The sequence below is a fragment of the Lagopus muta genome, chromosome 13 (assembly GCF_023343835.1).
Source record: "Lagopus muta isolate bLagMut1 chromosome 13, bLagMut1 primary, whole genome shotgun sequence".
NCBI lineage: Eukaryota > Metazoa > Chordata > Aves > Galliformes > Phasianidae > Lagopus > Lagopus muta.
The window spans coordinates 12,719,632-12,745,704 of NC_064445.1; the positions used below are offsets into that span (position 1 = coordinate 12,719,632).

The 26,073-nt window shown below is 39.9% G+C and overlaps 1 protein-coding gene across 3 annotated transcripts; it reads left to right on the forward strand.

Annotated features, from left to right (window-relative positions):
• Positions 1-242: 242 nt before the first annotated feature.
• ATP7A (ATPase copper transporting alpha) lies at positions 243-25,869 on the forward strand. Of its 3 annotated transcripts, none has more exons than XM_048959262.1 (23): positions 243-374; positions 7,586-7,720; positions 9,605-10,094; positions 10,839-11,567; positions 13,769-13,969; positions 15,019-15,182; positions 15,690-15,851; positions 16,441-16,517; positions 16,686-16,911; positions 17,376-17,609; positions 18,025-18,116; positions 18,487-18,614; positions 18,783-18,937; positions 19,258-19,392; positions 20,245-20,439; positions 20,632-20,814; positions 21,159-21,372; positions 22,042-22,188; positions 22,632-22,774; positions 23,101-23,304; positions 23,844-23,961; positions 24,486-24,588; positions 25,375-25,869. In XM_048959262.1, the coding sequence occupies exons 2-23, from the start codon at positions 7,613-7,615 to the stop codon at positions 25,649-25,651; spliced, it is 4,485 nt and encodes a 1,494-aa protein (XP_048815219.1). In that variant the 5' UTR covers positions 243-374; positions 7,586-7,612; the 3' UTR covers positions 25,652-25,869. The 3 variants fall into 3 exon arrangements, with proteins under 3 accessions (XP_048815219.1, XP_048815221.1, XP_048815220.1); XM_048959264.1 differs by lacking the exon at positions 243-374 and adding an exon at positions 1,038-1,092; XM_048959263.1 differs by lacking the exon at positions 243-374 and adding an exon at positions 7,330-7,492.
• Positions 25,870-26,073: the final 204 nt, after the last annotated feature.

A 26,073-nucleotide genomic window follows, 5' to 3' on the forward strand; every position in this document is an offset into this window, starting at 1 on the left:
CCTGGTGGCAGCCGGTAGCTCAGCGCTGCTCTTCGCTGACGTTTATTGAAATACAGGATTTCAGGTGCAAGTCTCTGCCAATTAAAATGGCGGGGGTAGTTTAGCGCTAAGTGCGGCCCCCGTAAACAGCGAAGTCACTGAAACGCGATTTCCGCGCGCTATGAAGCGGCGCACAGCTGAACCGGCCGCCCTCATTGCTGCCGGCTTACCAGGGCGGTGGGGCAGCATCACGTGACGGCCGCGCGTGTCACGTGAGCTGGGCGCCGCTCGCTGCCGTGGCGGCGGGGCGGGGCGGTCGCTGCGCAGCGCTCGGTGCGGCTTGGCGCTCGCGGCCTGCCCGGGAGCGGCTTCTCCCTCGGAACGCGGTGCCGGAGGTAGGGGCGGCTCGCGGTGCCGGTACGGCGGTGTGGAGCTGGGCTTTGGGTGGAAGAAGCGCGTTCGTCGCCGTGCGCTGCGGGCGGTGGGTAGGCGGGGAGCGGTGCCGCTGTCGCCCGGGGGGCTCGGAGCGCGGCTGTGGGTGAGCGGGGCGCGGCGGGAGGCTCTTCCAGCTCCTTTCCCTCCGGCTCCGAGCTGCCGTACGGACAGCTAGCGTTTTGCCTTCTCACTGCTGTGCTGTGGGTTTTTCCAATGCTTCCACCAAACACGTAGCGTCGGTGTGCTGGAAGAAGGCCAGCGCTTGTTTGTGAGGGTTTGCGGTAGATTTCCTCTACGAGGATGCGAATACAGCAAACCGTAGCCGCTCTGTGCTCGTGTTCTGGAAGTTGCACGTAATTCGTTAGTGTAAACTTGTTCTTAAAAGTCTACGTAGTCACCTAAATGGTATTTCTATGCTTGGGAACCTGTTGCGTTGTGATCGTGGATGTGCATAAGCCGATGGGGGGTTCTGCGGTGTGGTAATGCACCAGCTGGGTCTGTGCTGGGTGAGAGCATCAGCACGGTTTGTGTAGGAACACACAAATAAAGAGTACTTTATCCAGTTGTAGAGAAAAGACCTGGACTTGTTTTTCCTCACCAGGTGATGAATAAGTGAAGGAAGAGGCAGCATAGCACAGTACTCACTGGTGTTACTCGGATTTTCCCTTCTGCGGTGCAGTATGTATTGCATCTTGAGACTAAGCCTGGGGATGGGAGCCCTGGGCTGACCTTGGTGTGCTCGTGTAGCAAGTCTTGCTAAATTATATTCTGCTCCTAATGTTCATAATGATTCCTCCAGGGGAGCATTCACGTTCTCCAAAAATCCATTTCAAAGAGTTTAGTGGAATGACAGGAGCAGGTGAAAAAATTTGAGAAGAACTTGTCTGGAATAGTTATAAAACTGTCCTTAGAACTGACATAATATAGATTCAGTTTGTGCTTTTTTTTTTTTTTTTATCTGACTGCTATAGAAATAAAACTCTTCAGGGAAGTTTCCAGTCTGCTGACCAAGCAGAAGTTGCTTAAGACTTGAGCAGCATGAATTACCCTGTGTAGTCTCATATAGCTGTCTGTGATAGATATTTATTATAGATGTGCAGTTTCCCACACTGAGTGAGCCTCATTAATCTGATCTGACTTTTAGATGTAACCATTTGTCTGGGAAAGAAAAAAAAAAACCACAAAACTCTTCTGTCAGACCAGGTTCCCTGTAACTTCAGTATTTTCATAAGATGATACAGCTTTGTCTTCTTATGCTGTCCTTTGTTCTTTTTGTTTGTGTGTGTGTGTGTGAGCTTTTGGGGCCATTTAGGCACACTCTCTTCCACGTAATGTAATTAGGAATTTTGCCTTCTGATGCCATAAATGAAGCTTTTAGGTAGGACTGAGCCGCTTGGAAACCTTATCAAGCCCCAAGGCTGTAGTTAAATCTGACAGATTCTGTGCCTGGCATTTGTTTGATGCTGCCCAGCTTTTGCTGGCATCTTTCAAAAGCTATAAATTCAAAATTTGTGTAGAAAACTTTGGTGAAAGCTAAAGTTGTATCCTTCAAGGAGTGCACTCAATCGTTCTGTTACGTATCCCTGCTGATCCATAGAGCAGACCCAGAGCATGTTTGCTGTGTCTGTTACACTGTAGTGGTGTTACACTGCAGTGCCTGGGTTGGCTTTGTACTACAAACTGAGGCTTTTTTGGGGATGTAAAGTGGGAGTCTCAGGTTTTACCAGTAGCTTCTATTTTACGTTGCTCATCTTTTCTTGTCGATGTGAGGTTGTAACTGACAGCTTTGACTTGACTTGATCTTTAGCATGCTTCAGAGTACTTTACTTACTAAAACTGCTGTTAGCAATTGGTAAGGCAGGTATATGTATAGATAACAAACTACTACAGGTATTACAAGCAAATATATATTAGTAAATATTATTGAGACTGTAACACTAATTAGCAGCAGCAATTAGAGATAGTGTAAGATCAGTAATGTAATACTAGCAAAGTTGCACTGCAGGTTCAATAAAGTCACAAATACTGTGATAGCGAATGTGGATTACAAGAATAACAAGACTCTACATACGACAGCTTATGTACATATGTGTATTCCATAGAACTACCAGTACCAGGTGCATTAAGGGAGAAGTTCCAAGTTCAAACCACTGCTGTAGCACACAAAGATTGCTGAGGTGCACCCTCAGCAGTTTGTGGATAACACCAAGCTGTGGGGTGCAGTCGACACGCCTGAGGGACGGGATGCCATCCATAGAGACCTCAGACCTAGGCTGAGCACTGAGCCCAGGTGAAACTCATGAAGTTCAACAAATCCAAGTGAAATGTCTGCACCTGGGTTGTAACAACCCTTGCTGTTAGTACGAGCTGGGGAATAGCAGGATTGAGTACAGCCTGCCGAGAAGGACATGGGGGTACTGGTGGATGGTGAGCTGCGTGTGAGCCAGCAGTGTGCCTTCATAACCCAGAAAGCCAACTGTATCCTGGGCTGCATCAAAAGCAGCAAGGCCTGCAGGGTGAGGGAGGGGATCTGCCCCTCTGCTTTGCACTGTGAAAGCTCACCTGGAGTGCTGCATCCAGAAGTAGAGTCATGGAATCACAGCATCACCAAGGTTGGAAAAGACCTCCAAGATCACCTGGGCCAACCCTCCACCTGTTCCTCAGTACAGGAGAGACTGGAGCTGTTGGGGCACATCCAAAGGAGAGCCTCAAAAATCCAAGGGATGGAAAACCTCCCTATGAGGATGGGCTGAGATCTGGGGCTGTGCAGCATGGAGAACGGAAGCTCCAGGAGACCTGAGAGTGGCCTTTCAAGATCTAAAGGGAAGCTACAGGAAAGAAGGGGACAGACTTTTTATAGTGTCTGTTGCGACAGGACAAGGGGAAATGGTTTTAAACAAAGAGAGGGAAGATTTAGATTGGATATATGAAAGAAAGAAAGGTTTTACAGTAGGGGTGGTGAGAAAGTGTAGCGGGTTGCCCAGAGAGGTGGTGGTGCCCCATCCATGGAAACGCCTTGCAGTCAGCCTGGATGGGCTCTGAGCACCTGATGGAGCTGTAGATGTCCCTGCTCATTGCAGTGGACTGATGGCCTTTAGGGCTCCCTCCCAACTAAAGCCATGCTATGATTGCTGCTCAGCCTCATGAAGAGTGTTTTGACTTCTGTATCTCTTTTCTTTTCAAGTTGGTAAAATGTTAATGCACTTAAGGAGAAATGGTGTTAAACTGTCAATATTTGTGTGCCACTTGTGTACATATAATTTATTGGTGTAACATTTTTCAGGCTGCTTAGTCGTGAATATGTTGTAACTTATTGTCAGAAGGAGGAAAATGTCTTTTAAGTTTCAGCTGAAGTATTTCTTCAAGGGAAGTGCTCATAAGGGGAGGTAGAGTGTTATAGAGGAATATACACAAGTAGAATACTGTCATAGGTGTAAGAACATATTAGCTTTTAACTTGTTTTTTTAACAAGTTTTAACTTGTTATTTCCTGGGAGTTTTGTAGCAGGAGGAAAAAGGCAGTGTGTATACATTCCCTATATAATAATGCCATCCTTTCCTTAGAAAACTCGTCTCTTAACATTATATCAAGAGTGCTGGAAATGCAGATAAGGTTTGGATGCAGTTTGAGTGCACCTTTGAATTACAGTTCCCTCAAGGTGAGGATTTTCTCTACTGTGTTTACACTGTGCTTAATGGCGTGGTGCCCTGATCCGTTGTTCCTAAGAGAACAGTCTTTTAAAAGCCCAAGCAAACACACACAAACCCCTCGTCGGGGCAGTGAAATGAATGAAACTTTGTTTCTGATTTATTATTTAAATCCAAACTCCAGCAGATTTTATTTTATTTTAAAGGAAGAACTGTACCTATACAAAACAGTGCACATCAAATCCTCTCAAGGTAATAGGATTTCAGTGTGCTTTGTGATCTTAATGTGGCAATTCAGGTTCAGAATTACTGCAATCAAATTTTCAAATACCATGTTTGAAGTCACCTTATGAACCTTATTTAGTTATAACAGGCTAGAAAGGCAGACTAATGGCAACTGCTATTTCCTTTTCCACATATTACCCCTTAAGTGGGAAACATGAGGTTGTATGAAGTGGTGGAATTGACTGTATGTAGGATCAACGGCAGATGGGGAAGGAAACAACTCCAGAAAATGGAGGAAATACTTTTCCCCATCACACACTAATAATACCAGGTGTGGGCTTTTTAAAGTATTTATAGTGTTTTCTCTCTATATATAAACAGTTAATTCTCACCTATGCATTAAAATAAATAGCAATGCTGTTAAGTATTGCAAACACTTTAATAATGTTACTTTACCCTATTGCTTGTGTAGTTGCTGTTAGTTTGACACAAGTGTACCCTTGCTGGTTGTAGGAGGTGGCTGTAACCTACTGTAGCTTCACTCTTAACCCCGAGGACAGGCAGGAGCCAGCAGGCTTTCTCAGGCTGCCCTGCACTTGTATACCAGCTCATCCAAGGCAACGTATCTTACCAACCTGTGTTGTGTTAATTTTAGATAGCAGATCACAGATATTGTTCTCCTTACTTTAAATTTCTTCTGAATGTAGTAATAGTGCAGTTGTCAGGGCGGTCCCAAGTTTATGACAATTTAAATTCAATTCTCTGCAGGCTGTATGAGATGACAGATGATAGGCTGTGGTAGCTCAGTTCTCTGTGTGTCTGATTGTTGTGCTTACAAAATACCCTGCAAGTCAAGTACTTCTTGAAACTTCACCTGTACTTTAGCCTTGTGGGAAGATTCATTGCTCCCTGACTGTGGAATTACAATTACGTCTTTGTTTGTTCTTCATGGACTGAGCATTCCTCATGGAAGAACTGAAGGATCAATAAAGGCCAGGTGATGAAATGAAAGCATGTTTCCTTAGTTAGCTTTATAGTGTTTTTTACAAAATATCCTGTGTTTTTGTGTATGCAGACAAGCCTGAGAAAGGACATATGTGAAGCTCTTAAAATGCACTATTCTACTGATTCATTACTCCCTCGTGTTTCAAGTGTGGTTCCCTATTTCTATAGATATGTAAATATTACCTATAACTATTTCTGTGTGTTGCTGATAATTCAGATCATCAGAATAGGCAAGAAGTGAGACCTGTACTAACTCTTGATGTAGAGTTATTGTATTAGTTCACCAAGTTATAGCACACCAAGTTATTGTTTTCTGTACAGAACAGCATAACATGATGCCTTATTTAATATAAGCTGCTGTTTTATCTTCAGAGTCAGCAGAACCCAACAGCCCAGCCAGTGCAAGTGTTAATGCTGATTTTCAGGGCTTAGCAATAACTGAAGCTGTTGCTGCCTGCTGCTTTCCCTTGGATCTCTCGGCACTGGGACCACCAAAGGATGCACGTGTTCTGCAGTGCATCCTTTCACACTCCCGCTTGTGTTTGGAAGAGCTACAGCAGGAAGCTGCTTTTTGCTTCTGATCCCACAGTTGCCATCAGCCTTGAGGTGCACATGCAGCCTTTTTGCTTCCCAGCTTCATCGTTATTTGGATGGCAGGGATGAAACATCAGCACTTCACAATATATTCTGAGTAAATACATGATGCCTTCTAGGAAGGTCAGGTGCTGTGGGTTGTTGGGGGTGTTGGTAAGGATCTGAGCAGCTGTGGGAATGTTGCTGAGCCTTCTGTGACTGTGAGGGGAAAACTTTCCTCGGTTGAACAGCAGCTCTTCATGATGTTCAAAGCCCTTGTGACCATGAGGTTTTCTCAGCAACTTGCTGACCATTCCTGTCCAATAGCCATGCTTATCATCGATGTGCGTGAGTTCCTGTTGTCCCTTGTGGCGTACACTGTGGTTCTTCAACAAAACTGTTATTGCCTCCTGGAATACAACGGCTGACACTACAGTTCAGATCACTTAGCTGGTCATTTGAGGGTTTCAGGGAATGCACTAGGGAAATCCTTAAAATCAGCTTCTCAGACTATCGTTTATGATGTTTGCATGTTTATTTTGTATGTTTTGACCTAGTAATTGTAGTTAAACTTGCACGTGCTAGCATCTGGTCAACAAGTATGCAATGTGTTCCTGGCTCTTCGCATAGAATGCATTTGAATTAAATATTTATTTAATCCATTGGAAATCTTACTATAATTCAAAGGTTTGCACTGTCCTCACCTGTTGGCTGAGCTTCAGCACTTGGAGATTCTATGCAGGTGTGGTAAACCCGGTTCTACAGTGAAACCTTCCAGTATTCCACATGTGGCTTCAGAGTGTCTCAAAGCAAAACCAGAAACATTCAGACGCAGTTGTGAAGTGCTACCAAGGAGAGAACAAATTAATTTTGTTAAATGCTGTTCTTACTTACTGTAGTCTGGTTTCAAAGACAAGTCCCCAGGGTAATAGCCATCTAAGCACGTGTGTGACTTCAGCTGTTGGGTTAGTCATCTGAAGTTGTTGATGCTTTCAATGCAGCCGGTTTGACCGATTCTCATCCTGCTCATTAGCTGTATATGAAAATATAATGAAAAAAATGTGAATTTACAGAGGTTTAAAAAAATATTGTCCTCTGTTACTTAATCTATGTGTTGCACAAATGAATTCTTTTGCAATTGATATTATCTCTATAGGCAAATTTCATTCAGGCTTAGTAGGAGTTTTTTTAATTTGTTTTTTGCTTTGGCTTTTTTTCCTGGTCTTGTACTGACAAGCAAAAATAATGATTATTTGAGAGGAGTAGAAATTAAATATGTCTGAATGAGATGTGGAAAAAGCTTGTTTTATTCCTGAGGACTAGTTCCAGCATTACTTCCTCTTGCTAATATAGCAAAAGAGACAATTGTCCCCTGTCCCTGTGCTTTTTATGCTGTCCTCTATTAATCTGGTTTTTCAAGTGCTTTCTTTTCCAAGTAATTTAATCTCACACCAGTGAGTCACAGCTTTCTTACATGTGATTAAATGATCGTGACTGTAAAACAAATCAATCAATTTGTCTATCTGAAAATTCATAGGACCAAGGAGCTAAATGCCTCCTTCCTGTTCAGTCTTGGCCAACATCATATTTTGATCAGATTTTGAAATCTACTAGAGTTACGTGGCCAGGTACATCATCTGCTAAATTGCAGCAGATTGTTTTTGGTTTTTTTTCTTTTTTTAATTTAAGAAAAAAATCATAATTCTTTTTGACCAACACAGATGAGAAGACCTGAGTAGAGTTTGACAATGGAGGCAAGATCCATAGTTATTGGTGTGGAGGGAATGACGTGCCACTCCTGCGTTCAGGCCATTGAACAGCATGTTGGGAAGATGAATGGCATCCATAACATCAAAGTAAGTAACGCTGCCTTTTGTTAGAAAGTTTTGTTCTTATCTGGTGTAAGCAAGAGAAAAGCTAATGCTTTCTGTACTGCACAGAACTGAGTTGTGCAGGGAGCCGAGCTGTCATCTGTTGCTCCTCAAGTAAGATTCTGCCTCAGTTCAGTAGTGCGAATTTCAGTGCTTAATTCAGTATTGTGAAATAATGAGAAGCTTACTAAAACAAGCTAGATGTTCACATTCTTTTGTGCTGTCCATTTAAAGAAATAACAGCACAATTATAGTCCTGAGCAATTGATGGAGCTACTTGGTTTGCCCTTATCCAGACTTCCTTGAACTGCCTTGATGTTAACCTCTACTGGTGATGCTTTCTTGGTGCAGAGGAGATAACATTTGATCCTACAGCTAGTTTGTGCAAGAAGGAGCAGTCCTTACAATTACAGCTGCATGAAATTGCAAAGTTTAATTACTAGATAGTGAAATCTTGCAGTAACATTCTGTAGTAGTTGATGTTTACTCTAGAGCAAATAGTATTTTCTTGGTTGTGTCAAATTTGTTTCTGTTTTAGTGGGTATGTCAGAGATGAACACTTTCCTTAGCCATGTTTGGCACTCTGTATCTGGGGGCATACAGCTGTTGCCACTAGCTTATTTCAGAAGGTTTCTCATGGTTCACCATTCAGCGCAAATGATCTGTACAGCAGCAAATAAAATGCCAGTTAGTACAGTTTACTTCTGTGTGAAGTAGGAGTTCATGTATGCTTATAGAAATGTGATTTGCTTTTAGAATTTCTAAGAATTCTCTAAGAAACAAAAAGTGATGTTTATGTTGAGCGATTATGAACTGGGTGAGCCAGAGAGGTGAATACTGGATTGCTCATACAGATGAGCAGGGCTGCATTTAGGTAATTTTGCCTCCAACTGCAATGAAACCAATAAATGTCCATATTCCTAATTCTGCTAAGGCTCATAATTTGGACAAAAATGAAGACAGGTTGTTCTTAAAATCATTTATCTGGTGTGATTTAATTATGTCTGTGGCCTTTAGGTTGTTGCTTTGCCCAGAGAAAAGATCAAATTTAATGACTGTGTTAGGCCTCTGGCAGGAGGCTTTTCCTTTTGGAACCTGCAATAATTATATTTGATGTATCATCAGTTTGGAGCAAATTGAATTGTGGATGTTTGTACCATTGACTGTGAAAGGTTAATACTAAATCAGAAAGTTTCTGGATCACCAAAATGTACAGAGATTAAAAAAAAAACAACAGCTTCTTTGGTGTTGGCCACGTATCTAATTTCAAAACTGAGTTTTTGCTCTCTGAAGCCTGCAGTTTATTCCACAAAGCAGAGTAATAATCTGTGCTTAAAATGCCACGAATTATTGGACTCCTTTCACTGCTACTTAAATATTCTGGATTTTTCAAAGAACTTTTTCTTCTATCCTTGTAATTACTCTTATATTACTACTAACTGCAAAATTGTGCAAACAGTTAAGAATTTCTTTTTTCTATGGGCTCATTTGCTTTCAGTTGAATTGCACTGAGTAGTTAGAGAGTTTGACTCTGCAAGTTTTGTTTCCTTTACTATAAGATGTATTGATGTTGCCTGGATGTCTTAAGAAAACGTGGCCTGACAGATTCTTAAAGGATTCTGAAATTGGCAAGGAGAAGAAACAATCTTCTTTGTCTAGCCGTGTTGTTACATGAGTAGAAGTTATTGTGTGATGGCCATTGGTATGGCTTCATGGTTCAGAGTGGGTAGTGATGGATAAAATGATACTGGACAAGTATCACTAACATCTGCAAATAATAGCTATTCATAATCCCATGCAGGTTATTAGTTCTTATTTCTTAATGTTACAGTTTGCTAAATTGGTTTTTGTTATTTTTCTCTTTGCAAGGTATCTCTAGAAGATAAGAATGCCGTCATTATTTATGACTCAAAACTGCACACTCCAGCAACGCTGCAGGAAGCAATATATGACATGGGGTTTGATGCTACATCAGCTGGTTCAAACCCACAACCTGTTTTACCTGACACAATTTTTCTTACTATTCCTACTCAATCAGCTCTAACATCTAAAGAGCTTCGTAGTGCGCTGCTGAAGAACAAAGGTATCCTGGATGTTAAGATGTCTTCTGATCAAAAATCTGCAGTGGTGACTTTCCTTTCTTCGGTTGTAAATGGCAAGCAGATTGTCCAAATGGTCCCAGGAGTGGGCTTAAGTATTTCACCACCAGAAGTAACTCCAGGAACATGTGAAGATCCCAGCTGGTCTCCTGCAAGTAGTGTTTTGTTGCGCCTGAAAGTGGACGGGATGACCTGCCATTCCTGCACTAGCACTATTGAAGGGAAGATTGGCAAATTGCAAGGAATTCAACGGATTAAAGGTAAAGCCTTTCTGATAGATTTTTTTTTTTTTTTTTTTTGTAAAAATAGATACTGTCTTCTGATGGCATTCTGGAGATACCTTGGTTTTAGATTAGTTCTATACAACAGTTAATTACTTATTGTGGTACAAGATGCATAGTTGCATGTTTAATTTGGACTAGAAGTGAAAGGGGAACCAAACTGTGTTGAGGATATTTCTGTTAAGTGAATGATAGCATTCAGTGGTTTGTTTTGATAGGGAAACTGGAGTAGTAGTAGAGTTCTTGACATTTATTTTCAGTCATAGAATCTTCAATACCAGACGTCTTTTCTGTGTTGCAGTTAATATTAGTTTATGTCTTCTTTCCAATTAAAATTAATATTGTCTCACAATTGTATCCAAAAGGAAATTATCTGTGTAAATAGCTTTAACATGAATGTAATGTAGCAGGCCCTGGATAAAAGAATGTATCTGTTAAGAAATAGTGATGTCATTTGTGAGCATCCTGGGACAAGAACAAAAACTGAAAAGAAAAAAGAAAATGCAGGAATTGTGGCATTGTCCAGACAATTAATGACTGAACTAAATCACTTTGAAACATTGAAATGTACTGGGCCACTTAAATCTTCTTTCCATTCCAGTTAAATTTCTGAATATTTGAAGCATTTTTTGTAACCCTTGATGGCATCTATTGCTCTTATAGAAAAATGCTTGTTATGCTTAAGGCAGTAACGCACACTCCTTTTTATTGTTTAATTTTCAGTGTCCTTGGACAATCAGGAAGCTGTTGTTGTGTATCAGCCTCATCTAATTACAGCAGAAGAGATCAAATGCCAAATCGAAGCTGCAGGTTTCACAGCATCTTTCAAAAAGCAGCCTAGACCTCTTAAACTCAACGCTGTTGACCTGGAAAGGTTGAAGAATACTCAGACCAAAACTTCTGACACAGCACCACTGAAAGAAAACACAAGAAATGTGAATGATACAAAGACTGCTGTCTTCAGAATCGATGGCATGCACTGCAATTCATGTGTCCTCAATATTCAAAGCACCATATCAACGCTCCCATCAGTAACAAATATAGTTGTTTCATTAGAGAATAAATCTGCTATTGTAAAATACAACCCGAACTTAATTACCATAGATGTACTGAGAAGTGCCATAGAGGCAGTGTCCCCACAGACGTTTAAAGTCAGCCTCCTTGACAAATATGAGAATGTAGCACTTTTCCCTGCACTGGCGTCTCCACTGAAGTCTGTGAAGGATGCTGGCCAGCCCCTTACTCAAGTCGTTGTGATAAACATCGAGGGAATGACTTGCAATTCTTGTGTGCAGTCTATTGAGGGAGTCATTTCCCAAAAGGCTGGTGTAAAATCTATTAATGTCTCTCTGGCAAATAGTAATGGAATTATAGAATATGACCCTCTGCAGACATGCCCAGAAGATTTGCGATGCTCTATAGAAAATATGGGGTTTGATGCTTCTTTGACAGGTAATGACATATTAAACTTCTAAAAGTAGCCTACAGACAGGAGGGGAATCAAATCTTTGAAAAGGTAAATAAGAGCTGGGCAAGGGGAAATGTTTTTAGGTTGAGAGAGGGGAGATTTAGGTTGGATGTCGGGGGAAGTTCTTTACAGAGAGAGTGGTGAGGTGCTGGAACAGCTGCCCAGAGAGGTTGTGGATGCCCCGTCCCTGGAGGTGTTCAAGGCCAGGTTGGATGGGGCCCTGGGCAGCCTGGGCTGGTATTAAATGGAGAGGTTGGTGGCCCTGCATGTGGCAGGGGGAGAGTGGAGATTCGTGATCCTTGAGGTCCATTCCAACCCGGGCCATTCTGTGTTTATGTTTGGGATTTGATACCACTGAAGATGAAAATAGCAGTTAGCATGTTGTACTTCCTGCACGTGGAGAGAAGCTTTATGTCTTCATTGTTAGTGAATGAGTTAAGTGTACATGTAACACTTCCTTGAAGATTCGGAACTGGATAAGAAATGATTGAGATATCTGGAAATATAAATAGGAATATTGATATTCAGATGGTGTCCCAATTTGCTGCTGCCTGATATTCATGAAATGAACGTGGAGGGTAAAAGGGCCTTTGCAAGCTGCTAAGAATAGTAGATTACTGGGCTAGTTTCTTTAGTAGCAAATTATTAGAGAAAAACTTGTGAGGAGTAACCAAAGGGCTGTAACCTGACTTTGACGTGATTGAGAGTGACAAAAACCTGAAGAGTGTGGATATCAGTGAAGAAATTAAAATGTAGCTTGCCATTATATCTGGTATGCTAAAAGTAATTGCACAGTGGGAACAGATAGCTAGGTGGCAAAATCCAGAAGGTTTACAGAGATAATCCAGGTGAGTATTAATGGGAAGAGGCTTCTTGAGGGATCAATGAAGCTTCATTTTTCTTATTCAGTAAGTTTTAAGGAATGGAGCAAGTGAGATATTTTATGGCAGTAACCAAAGTAATAAAGCCACGTACTCACATTTAATTCCTTTTATATTGCTCCTGCATAAATATAGCATCTGAATTGATACGAGAAGCAGCTGTCTGTGGTTTGAGAGCCATTCTCTAAAGCCAAAAACACTGAATTTCTGTACAAAATGTGTATGAACCTTGTGCCTCCGGTAAAGTCAATAAAATTACATATAAAGCTAAGGTTGCAAAGCAGATGTCTAGCTTGCAACCTATCAAAGAGGATAAAGGATGTACCACAAGATGGATGAATACAACGAGGAAAAGCAAGTGAAAAATTTTAACGAGACAGGCAAAGTTTCAGTGGTCTGAACACCATCTGAATTGGAAAAAATCTTTGTGATCATCAAGTGCAACCAACAACCCGACCTACAGATTCCCTTCGCTGGGCCACACACTTCATGACCAAATTTTAGTTAAACTTCTGCACTCCTAAGGCACTACCTCCTTTCACCTGTTAAAATGCTAAATCAACTTGGTTTTAGGTTCTTTTGTTCTTATAAATTCTGTACTTTGTGAATACAGGATTTTAAACAAGCAACTGTCATGAAGTCGCACAGCAAATACGACACCATGAGTGCCTGAATGTTGACTGCTGTTCACTGTCCTATGTTAGGAATGGGCCTGAAGACAATTTCTTCACACTTCATTGGACTGAGAAATGTTGCTCGGAACAGACAGTTAGATATGGCCATGACTTTCTTAATAGAAAAGATTAATCAAGACTGGGGTTTTTTTATGGCTCAAGTATTGCGAAAATATGTGATAAAATAATGTAGAAGATTTTGCATGTTTCCATGATCTGTGGAATCTTTTTTATAATTTTCTTAGCCAGCAGTATTTCTGCAGCCTCATAAAACAATGCATCAATTACCAACTCCATCAAAGCAACTGATACTGACATCACAGACTCCTCCTTCATAAAATAGTCAAATTTTAATTTTCTGGCATGAGGATGGGGGGAAAAAACTGCCTGTTTTTGGTTGGTACCACTTCAAGTGTACAAATCAATGCTGTATTTTTAACATAGCACTCTAAACTTAGCCTAAGTTTGATCACTTTCTGCCCCTGGCAAGGTTTAGAGTTGCTCTATTGTTGATGCAAGATGGACTCTTTTTGCCTGAAAATGTGCATGTAGTAATGCCTTACGTAGTACCAGGTCGTAGGTAATTTCATCTTCTGTATGTAGTGACACAAATTTCAATCTCTTTTTCAGAAAAGACAGGACCGCCTGCAGGAATAACTCAGCCCACACCCAAAGAGCAGCCAGAATCTGCTGTGCCTACCTCCAAAATGTTACAGGGCTTTGTTGCTAAACAGGAGTCCAAGAGCTTGTCAAAGTGCTACGTCCAAGTCACAGGAATGACATGTGCTTCATGTGTAGCCAACATTGAGAGAAATTTGAGAAGAGAAGATGGTCAGTATGATCTGTTACACTTCTAAGCATTTCTTTTAGAGAACACATTTAGTTTTTGTGCTGTTTGTAATTGGTGGTTTGTCAAAAGAAGTACTGTTGAAACAAATTTCTTAAGAGAGAATGCAGTCTACTTGCAGTTGGCTCATAGGATGAGAAGAGAATGTAATTCTTGGTTCTGTGTTGGCATGCTGGCTGGAGACTGCCCTTGCAAAAGCAGGAGCTGGGTTACTCTAAAGAGAATGTATAGACATCAAATATGAATCCTCTTGAAACTGAAACAGATCTCTTCTATTGGTGTGACTTGCCCAGATCTGCAAACTAAAAACCAGAAGCATTTATGTCTGTATTGCAAATGGAACTATTAGAGAACGGCAGTATTAGTATGGAAGTATTATTACTATGGCAGTATTAAAGAGAGGTAAGCTAATTTTAGCTTTGCAAGTCAAGACAATGATGTCTGTCTTTCTGTCAGAGTGTAAATTTGCAGGAACGCATAGTTGCATAAGTATAATGAGGAGTCATTATTATAGACCGTACTTAATTATAATGAAGATGGATATATTCCAAGTGAACCTGGAATATTGTTTTTCCATCCTAAAAGCTTTTTGTACTTTCCTTTTAACTTAGTACAGTAGGATTGCACGTTGTTAGATTTACACTTTCCAAAGCACGTTCATTCAAATTCTCTTATGAGCAAAGGGAATTTTGAAATGCTGTAATTAAATCAGAAAAATAGGCTGAAGTATATTTTAGAAGGTTTTTTCATAAGTGGGTCATCTTTTCATACAGAGTAAATGATTGTTTGTAATTAAATGGTAAACACGAGCTGCGTGTTTTCCAGTTGCAGTAGTACTTTCATCGTTCACATCTGCACTCCCAAGCTTTTGTTGCACTGGTGATGTATCTTGCAGAAATGCTTGTTTTCATTTCTATGTACCTGAAATGTGGTAGATTTCTCAACTTCATTGGATTGCTGTTGTGCTGTTACATTATCATAAACACAGAGGCCTGTCTTAAATGCCAACTATTTTCACATCCTTCTTTTCTAGGAATACATTCAGTACTTGTTGCCCTAATGGCAGGGAAGGCAGAGGTGAGGTACAATCCTGCTGTCATACACCCTTCAGCTATTGCAGAGCTCATACGGGAACTGGGATTTGGAGCGACCGTGATGGAAAGCAGTGGTGAAGGAGATGGAATTCTGGATCTTGTTGTAAGCTAGTAATTAAAAACAACTACCCTTGTCTTTATTTTTATCTATTGAACATGATTGTGTAATCATTTGCTTCTTAGTGTTTGAAAAATATAATAGAGCTTAATGTAAAAAAATAAATAAATAAAATTCAAACCATAGGAGTGCATTAGGTACGTATCACAAACTGTGTATTGATTTGAAGGTTGTCCTTCAGACTATGTTGGCTCAAACTACTATGCTGAAGTCAAAGAGAAACCCCTGTATTTTGGTGGAGTTATTCTGTATGCTGCAGGATTTGTCTATTATTTTGTAGCTGAGTCTAGCACAGAGGTTCAGCAGAGCTTAATAACTAAGCCTTCCTCTGTAATGCTCTCATCCTTCATAAGTGATCCTCCAGTGTTGCTGCTTCAGACCTCAGACATAAGCAATAAGTAGGTCAGGGTAGTTATAAGCACGTTTTCTTTTTCTGTTTCCTAAAGATGCATTAACTTTTTGCTTTGACTAAAGGAAACCTTTATTTTACAGGTGAGAGGAATGACATCTGCTGCTTGTGTGCACAAAATAGAATCCACCCTCATGAAGACTAATGGTGTTTTATACTGCTCAGTAGCTCTTGCAACCAACAAAGCACATATTAAATACGATCCTGAGATCATAGGTCCTCGAGATATTATACAAGTGATAAAGGTTAGTTTTGTGAAGGCACCACATCTGATAAAATAACTGGTGTCTTTTGAATAGTTTCATACTCCACAACAGAGGGGAAAGCTATCAAAAGGAAAAAATTCTGCTCCACCACTGTCTTGCTCTCAGTGCAGATTTCTGCAGGTAATGTGAGCGTTCTCACAGCTCAGAAACAATGCTCCATTAAAGAGAGAAACTGGGGAAGCCATGCTATTTGAAGTTAACCTGTAGTTTTGCAGGAGAGTAAAACACTGTAGTAGAAAAGAGATTAAATAAATTACTTGACATTGTCCCTCGTTTTCTGTGCTTCAGGAATAATCATTTTTTGAAAGTCACGTTTCAGACTTGCATTTTAATGTTTTAGAAAAGTTGATTTCTACCTCAGGCTATGACTTCTTGAGTTGACCTGTGCAGAGATAAAAGCAGTCATCTAAAACTAACAAATGAATGAAACAAGTTAATGAAACAAATCATTTGATTTGTTGTGCAGTCTGGTGCTATCAGCAATATGTGCATAAGTTACTAAGAGTGCAGTCAGTCTTTAAAATGTCACTGTTCTCATTTAATTATTTATTTATTTATTTCTCCTTAGGATTTAGATTTCACAACTGCTTTAGTGAAAAAAGATAGATCTGCTAGTCATCTAGATCACAGACAGGAAATAAGGCAGTAAGTATTCCTGAATATATTTAGATTACATATAAACATCTTTGCTTTTTTGGTCTATTTTCTCTTTTAGTAAAGTTTATGAAATGTTGTTAGTCTGTAATGACTTGCTAGCTAAAATGTTATTCAGCACTTGACAGCAAAACAAATGTATTTATTTTTAAACCTAAGGTGGAGAAGGTCTTTTTTTGTGAGTCTGGTTTTCTGTATTCCTGTCATGGCGATGATGATTTACATGATGGTTGTGGACAGTCAACTCTCAGATGCTCACAGACATCTCAACATGAGTAGTGAGGAAATGGAGGCCATTCACTCCTCTATGTTCTTGGAACACCAGCTCCTGCCAGGACTGTCTGTTATGAATTTTCTGTCATTCTTACTCTGTGTCCCTGTACAGGTAAGTGGCAATATGGTAAGACAACTCCAAGTTTGTTGGGGTTAGACATTCGAGATGAAAAACGTTGGGAAATTAAATTTGACAAGTGACTGCTCTTACTCTAGAGGAAAATACTTCTGTGGTGCCACCACTGCTGCTAACATAAACAGTGCTGGGGACTGTTAAGGACAGGTCGATCAGTGTGTGGGTGCTATGCAGTCTGACAGCATCTGGGCAGCTTGTCTAGCTGTAGCCAGAGGGCATGGGAAGGAGCTGGTAGAACTGCATGGAGTTGAGGTGATCCGGGAATACTGAAGGGAAGATCTAAGATGTAGCTCTTGAGCAGAGACGGGACTTTGTTCAATAAGTGATGGAGAAGATAAATGACCAAAAAAAAAACCAAAAAAATTGCTTCTCAGCAAAATACTGCTGCTGTGTGTTATGAATATGTGTGCAGAATATAACAGGTGCCATTACTGTTACAGATATTTGGAGGCTGGCACTTCTATATACAGGCATACAAAGCACTGAAGCACAGAACTGCAAACATGGATGTGCTCATTGTTCTGGCAACCTCCATTGCGTTCGTCTACTCATTTGTAATTCTTCTAGTTGCAATGGCTGAGAAAGCAAAAGTAAACCCTGTGACTTTCTTTGACACACCTCCCATGCTGCTGGCATTCATCTCGTTGGGCCGGTGGCTAGAGCACGTTGCAAAGGTAAGGGACGTAAAAGTACTTGTGATGGGCAAAAAGAGCATAGCATGGCAGTTGTATTTCAGACAGTTCTCAGTAGTGATGGTAGAAGGCTGAAGTTTTGTGCTGCCTACAGTACGTAGTAAACGTTTGTTCTTGACATCATTGAATGGAAAGCAGCATATCTACAAGCTGTAGGACACTGAGTGTAATTTCAGAGTGGTGCATACTTCAAAAACGCAAAAGCCTTGTATATTTTTTAACCTTTTTTTGTTATGAAATCATCCTCAATAACTGAACTAGTAAAAATATGAAGTAATACAAATCCATTTTCAGAACTTATTTTCTTAACAGTAAATTGCAGCATATGAAGTTGTTGTTTACCCCACAATTTTTTTGCAATACCATAGTCAGAAAAATATGAAAATTATTATTCTAGGGTAAAACCTCAGAAGCACTGGCAAGACTAATTTCATTACAAGCTACTGAAGCAACTATTGTTACCTTGGGCCCCGATAACATTCTCTTAAGGTATCTTTGTCATTTGCGTTTTCTATTGTTCCATTTTTGTTGATAATTTATTAAATTCACAGACAAATGTTATAATTCTGTAGAACTATGTAGAAAATGACTTCAGATTTGCTGGTAGATTTGTATTTGAAAATGATAAAATGCAGAAAAGTAAGCATCACTGCAGTTTGTTTTATTGGAATCTTACTAATTTTTGCTAATAAGGAAATAAGTGGATTTACACAGCTGGAAGGTAAACTAACATATGATAGGCTTAGTGCTCTGTAAAACAGCCTTTGTTAAGCTCACAGGGGTAACTGGTGGAATTATGCTTTATGTGCTTTTGCCTGGGTGGCTTCAGTTAACAATGGCTTGTTTGAAAACTCTCCAGTGAGGAGCAAGTTGATGTTGAACTGGTTCAGCGGGGTGATGTTGTCAAAGTGGTGCCAGGAGGCAAATTCCCAGTGGATGGTCGTGTTATTGAAGGACACTCTATGGTAGATGAATCTCTTATTACAGGTGAGCATTTATTTTGTTTGCAAGTGTAAACACGTTTTTGTTTTCTTTTAAATGAATCCGAAGATGAAAAGTTTAACTTTTTTTCTCAATATAAGAGTCAGTAGTTATTACCAGAAATCACATTGCTGCAAAAGCTCCATCAGTTATCTGTTGTGGACCTTTCCTTAGGTGAAGCGATGCCTGTGACTAAGAAGCCTGGCAGCACAGTTATTGCTGGTTCCATTAATCAGAACGGATCGCTGCTGATTTCAGCAACCCATGTTGGAGCTGACACAACTCTTTCACAGATTGTTAAACTTGTGGAGGAGGCCCAGACCTCAAAGGTAGAGTAGCATCAACCTAAGCATTTGGGTTTTGTTGTAGTTGGGCATCAGCACACCAAATTGTTTGCAAAATGCTAAGGTTGTTTAGATTTGAATTGCAGCTGGACCGTGAATTTTGGTTTTGTTTTTTTTAAACTGAATGAGAACTTTGATATGATTCACTGTTTGAAATCTCATCGTTTTACAGAGTAAATATGTAGTTACAAAGCATGGTTTGACAAATGTGCTGATATTTTGTTTATGATTGTTTGTGTTTGAAGGCATAGAAGACAGTAAGAATGGTGTTGATGGAGCTGACACTTGTTTTTTCTTTTTCCTAGGCTCCTATACAACAATTTGCAGACAAAATTAGTGGCTACTTTGTTCCTTTTATTGTGGTTGTCTCTGTGGTTACCCTCTTTGCCTGGATTGTAATTGGATTTGTGGATTTCGAAATAGTAGAAAAATATTTTCTGGTAAGTCAGTCTCCTTCAATGACTTCTGAAATATTTCACATATAATAAGCCTACAAATTTATTAGGCTGCAGCAGTCCCATTTTTAGATTATCCTTGCAGGTTGTTGGGTGGAAATGCATGAAATTATTTTCATCCCTCTAATTTATATTTATTTTGTACTGTGACTTCGCTCTGACGTTTTCCCATACAGAATGTTCAGTAATTAATCAACTCTTAGAAGTTATTTAAAAAAAAAAAGCTGAACAGAAAAATTAAATTGGGAAGCTTCAAGGTTTAATATTTCCTTCTTTGTGGGGGGCAAAAAATCCTTTGCATCGTAGGCTCCCATTCTTCCTCTAGTTTTCTTAGCATAGCTATGTGTAAATTCACCTTTGAAATCAGTGGAATTCATATCCATGTGAATGGCAGAGGAGGTTGAGAATCCTGATTTGTACCTTGGGGTTGTTTAGCTCTCAGTTTTTTCTGTGGACTAGATTTCCAGTCAGGGTGTATTAGTTGCAGGAGAACGATCTTTGTGCCTTTGCTGTGGCATAAACTCTTGATGAGGTATGTTTTACTGAAGTTCAGAAGAGCTGTCGTAGAGTGTGGTCCCGTATTTAAGAAAATGTCATCAATAAAACAAGTCAGGAGTAAAGGCTGTATGTAATGAAGTTTGGATACTAATAATGAATTTTGTAATTATCTTAGCTGTGGCATAATTTTTCCTGTGCTTTCAGTTTTAATACTTCATCTTGCATGTTTGCAGTTTTTTCTACTTCTTTTTTCTTTTTACATCAAGGGTGATGTGTAGTTAAATGCATTGTTTTCATTGCTGAATTTCTTTTGTAAGTAAAATGAATTTCTGTTACTAGGGGTACAATAAGAGCATTTCTGCAGCTGAAGTGATAATCCGCTTTGCATTCCAAGCCTCTATCACAGTCTTGTGTATTGCATGCCCCTGTTCCCTGGGGTTAGCAACCCCAACGGCTGTGATGGTTGGTACTGGAGTAGGAGCTCAGAATGGCATACTGATCAAAGGAGGAGAGCCGTTAGAGATGGCACATAAGGTAAGAAACGGGGGTTTGTTGTACGCAAGCTCTGAAGGCTGGTAGCAGTAGCATTTTGCCAGTTCCTGCCTGAGCAGAGTTCTACATCATTGTAAACAGCAAATTAGAAGGTTGGATTAAAAATGAGGTTTTCCAAGCTAGTTGTGCATGGAAGCTTTTGTCACTGAATGATGTCTTCCTGTCTTGCTGCAGGTAAATGTGGTTGTATTTGACAAAACGGGTACGATTACCCATGGCACTCCAGAAGTGATGCGTGTGAAATACCTAGTAGAGAGTAATCGACTGCCACATAATAAAATGCTGGCAATTGTGGGAACTGCAGAGAGTAACAGCGAACATCCCCTTGGAGCAGCAATAACAAAATACTGCAAAAAGGTAAATGGCATAGGCAAAATTGTTTGTATTACAGATAAACCTCTCCTGCATGAATTGATGAGTACAAATGGTCTTGAGTCATTTAGGAAACGATGGATGTATTCAAATGGAATATTGGAAATTGTGAGGCCATTGTAAATCCCTTGATCGCATTCTGGATTCAGTGGATACTCATTTGCATTTTGATTATAGATTGAATGTTTCTCTGCTCTCCTGCTTAGATTATACTTTAACTTGTGAATTTTGTAAGTGTTGCATGTTTCTATATATTTAAATTTCTTTGCTTTTTTCTGCTTTTTTTTTTTTTTTTTTTTTTTTTTTTTTTTTTTTTTTTTTTTTTGAAGGAACTGGGTTCAGAAACCCTTGGGACATGTACAGATTTTCAGGTAGTTCCAGGCTGCGGCATTAGCTGTAAAGTCACCAATATAGAACCATTGCTCTACAGGAAAAATAAAATGGTTGAAGAAAACAACATGAGAAATGTGACACTTGTAAAAGTTGAGGAACACGAGGAGGAATTGGTGCAGCCTGCTCTGATTATTGATGCTGACTTACCAAGTAAGCTGACTCCAGTTCATAGATTAAATATATTGCAAGACGCCTTTGGTTTTGGATCTTAGTCAGGATCCTTAAGAATGAGATCCTTTTCTTTCTGCCCTGGAAAACTGGGCTTGCATCAAGTCGCCTATGAAATAGAGTTGGCCATTTCTTTATTTCATGGTCACACATCACTCGGGATATTTGGATAAAAACATTCTGTTGGTGTAAGTGCAACTGAAGTTATTAACTATGGAGTTGGAAAATCATGGGGAATTGTCTCTTAGCTCTCTCTTCTTTACTTACCAGTTTCATCCCAAGTTACTGTTTGCTAACCAAAATCATGTTTATTTGCACATCTGACTTTTTCAATCAAGAGCAGCTCACTGTTAGATCTTTCAACTGTATTAGAACAATAAATTAAAAGCACTGAGAAAGAGACTTTCCTTTACTGCCCCATGACCTGTGATTCTTAGCCCACCAAAGTAGTAATTACCTATTGCTGATGAAATGTTAGCATGTTCTTGTCATGAGCACCTGAAAAGATGGATTTGAAGGGGAAAATTTGTCTCTTTCAATAGTGTTTAAATTCTTCACTAATATTTCAGTGCATACTGAGAGACCACGAGTAGGATTAGCTGGCAGGAAGCTTCCTAATCATCTGTATGATGGCAGGAGTTTTTCTTTCAGCTGCAGTTACTTCTCAAAAATATTCTGTTCTCATTGGTAACCGGGAATGGATGAACAGAAATGGCCTTCTTGTTAAAAATGATGTTGACAAAGCCATGATTGAACATGAGAGGAGAGGTCGCACTGCAGTTCTCATAGCTGTTGATGGTAAGTTCATTGCCGTATCCTTCGTTCAGAGGTTGATTAGTCAGCAGTTAAATAGAAACTGATAAGTAGTAATGCCTTAACAGTTACACCTGAAGTAGACTAATGGGGTGGAAAGACATGATTAGCTAAGTTTTAAAACGTTTTTATATGAGAAAACCTCTTCCTGCCTTTCTCAGTTGAATAGGAGGTGTGAACTTAAGGTAAGACTTGAAGGAGAGCAAAGTAGAGGAAAGGAAGAAAAAAACAATTCTCCTGTTGGACAGTCTGTACTCTGTGGCCTTTAACACTGCTGCCCTGATAGCTGTTCACATTTCACCTTTCACCTTTCGTTGTCAATAGCAGTGTTTCTGCAAGTGATCTTACTAAAGAAAACGTTACTTCCCTTCTCCCATCACAAACCCCCAAAAAACCTAACTTACTACAAACTCCTTTGTGTTTTTAAGGAGTGCTGTGTGGCTTGATAGCTATTGCTGATACTGTAAAACCAGAAGCTGAGCTGGCAGTCTACACATTGAAGAATATGGGTTTAGAAGTTGTTCTAATGACTGGTGACAACAGCAAAACAGCAAGATCCATTGCCTCTCAGGTATGCAGTTAGGTCTGTGTTGTGGTTTGAAGCTTGCTACATTCCACTTGCAGAACAGATATTGTCATGCTGCTCCTGCATGTGGCTAGCATAGAAATGATGTGTGGTGAAAAATGGTAATGTATAGTGAATAAGAAGGGGGACTGAAGAATCCTTTTTGAATGGGAGTAATGTTAGCTTTGAAATGAGACTTATTTTCATATCAGATGGGTTTGGTCTTTGGCTCATGAGCATTCGGCCTCTATAGTACAAGCTACCACCTCTAATAATGCGCTAGCTAGTGAGAAAGCTATTCTGGTGTTCGCTCTCTCTACCTTTCCCCATAGGTTGGCATCTCTAAAGTGTTTGCAGAGGTTCTTCCCTCTCATAAAGTGGCCAAAGTGAAACAGTTACAGGATGAAGGAAAACGGGTGGCCATGGTTGGAGATGGTATCAATGACTCCCCAGCACTCGCTATGGCTAATGTGGGAATTGCTATTGGCACGGGCACTGATGTAGCCATTGAGGCAGCTGACGTGGTTCTCATTAAGGTAAGAAAGAGGTGTGTGTGATAATTTCAATTGCATTGGTGTAGTACATTCATAAACAATTACAATTAAGTATTGTCTTTGTCTTGATGTTTAGTAGTGTACTTGTCCCATGAAGAAATCTTTCCTTATTTTCTGCTACAAATTTGGGGGCAGTTAGAGCTTGGGAGTGGCCAAGGAACTAAAAAGTGAGGTGACTTTTGGCAGTAGTGAGTTATACTTAAAGAACATATGGTAACATCTCCAATGTTATAGTCACTTCTTCCCGCATATCAACAATACCTTGACAGAGAGGTAAACATATAGAGCTGTACCACATAGACGGTGCTGTGTATGTTCATTTGGGTTGTGGGGACGTCTGGAATAAAATTGGTGCTCATTGTATGAGCTCTATGCAGACATAATAGATCAGCCTACAGAAAGTTCAGCACGTGTAGCCTGTTAACATCCGGTATGTGGCAGTTAGCTTTAAAATGGGAATGTGGTGGTGGTGCACATGTGTGCTTTTTATATCTGACATTCCCAATAAATGTATCTTCCAGGATGACTTGATGGATGTGGTAGCAAGTATTGATTTGTCAAGGAAGACTGTCAAAAGGATCCGGATCAACTTTGTCTTCGCGCTAATTTATAATCTTGTTGGAGTTCCCATAGCTGCTGGTATGTGAATGTTTCCCTGTGATAATGAGATTGTGCTCAGTCATTAGATGACAGCAATTTATTTCTGTATGGAATAGAATCCATTTTCTTGGTTTCTGACTGACATTAAGTGCAGAGTTCTGTGCCTGCAGTGTGCAGTGACGTATTTCCTCTCTGATATTACAGCTATTATAGATGCACCTGGCACATAAACCCACTTTAAAATAAACTGTTCATTGAGTGAGCCCGATCTTGTGAACAAACATTTTACTGAAGGCTGGCAAGGCGTGCCTACTTCTATATATCATACCATATAAACGATGTATTCAGACGTATTTGCTTATGGGTTCTGCCTGAGCTAGAATATAAATATTTACATTAAGCATTTGTCATTTAACGCTGTGCTGAAAGTATATTCATAAATATAATTGAAATGGAACTAAAATTAGACAGTTTAGTGGAGTTTGGGTTTTTACAGAAGACAGTGGATTTGTACTTGAAGAATGCCATGTTCCTGCCCTGAACTCATCAATTTATTTTTCTAGGTGTGTTCTTGCCCATTGGTCTGGTTTTGCAGCCCTGGATGGGATCTGCAGCAATGGCTGCCTCCTCTGTTTCTGTTGTGCTTTCTTCTTTGCTGCTAAAGATGTGAGTACGAGCAATGTTGTTATTTGTAGTTTAGATTTGAAGCTCAGACCTTTTTCTCTAAGTGATTGAAAATGAATGTGGGACTATGACACTATGACATGTGAAACTTCTTGAAGAACAACTTTTGCACATCTGTGGTGGGTTTTCTCTTTACTGGAGAAGAGTAATCAGACCAAAAATGTTTCAGACAGTAGTGTTTAAAAATGTAATTTCTATCATGAAGAGAACTGTAAAAATCAGAAGCGTTCACAATTTAAAATTCCTTAGTGCCCTTTGTATATTTTGGAGAAACCTCAGCACGTGGTGATTTCTGAGAAGTGAGTCTCCCAAAGCAATTCAGCTGTACACAGTGCAGCAGCACTGGGGATTGTTAATACATAAACTAAGCTGCATTTGTGAATGAACAACTTGTTCTTGCTTTGCAGTTGGGAGCACTGGAGTAGGAATGGTGTTCTTTGCAGTTCAGTTAACATGTAGGGTTTCAGGGAGCAGTCTGCTCTCAGTAGATACGCTTTGCTGATACACGTTTTGCAGATGCTCAGCACCACTAAAGCAGTTCAGTACTGAGTGGTACATGTCTGCCTTACCCGTTCTGCATCCTGACCAAAAAGCACCAAATTAACTTCTTGTTATATAGCTTTGTGAAATCTGGAACTGTTATCACTGTTTAGTGAATGGTATTATAAATGTGGGTGTGCATAATAATAGCACTTACAAGCTATATTTTAGTGTCTGTTACTTCAACCTAAGACATGCTGACCTTCTTCTGTTTCTTCCTTTCTTTAGGTACCAGAAGCCAAGTTCTGAGAAACTGGAGCTCCGAGCCCGTGGCCAAATGAAGCAGAAGAGCCCGTCAGAAATCAGTGTCCATATTGGAATTGATGACACTGGGACAGGCACTCGTAAGCTGAGTTTAATGGACCGAATCATCAATTACAGCAGAGCCTCCATAAATTCTCTCTTTTCCGATAAGCGGTCAGTGAACAGCATAGTTCTTAACGAACCAGATAAGCACTCGCTGCTGGTGGGAGGTTTTGGAGAAGATGATGACACAACGTTATGAATGATTTCCAAAAGGAAAAGAGAAAGGAAGTAACAAAATGGAAAAATAACTGAAACAACCTGGAAACTGCCTACAGGCTTGTGCAAGCAAAGATCATTTCTGGACGTCGTTACAGATGCTTTTCTGCCTTTCTGGGGTTTAATTTTATCTATACAGGTATTTCTTTAATGTAGAAAATAAGTTTATTTCCAATGGCCTTCTAGTGTACTTTTTTTTTTAACTAGACTTGTCAAAAAAAAAAAAGAGGCAGAAGCTTGCAAATAGAGCTGTGTTTACATGAAGCTTGAAGTGCAGCATCTTCTGGCAGAATGTCAAAATACAATTAAGGAAACTAAAGAAGCAGAAATGTGTGTTCCAGCCTTTTAAACGGGTTTCTTTATACACAGTCTGATTTAATACTGTGTTTAAAAAAATTTCAGTAT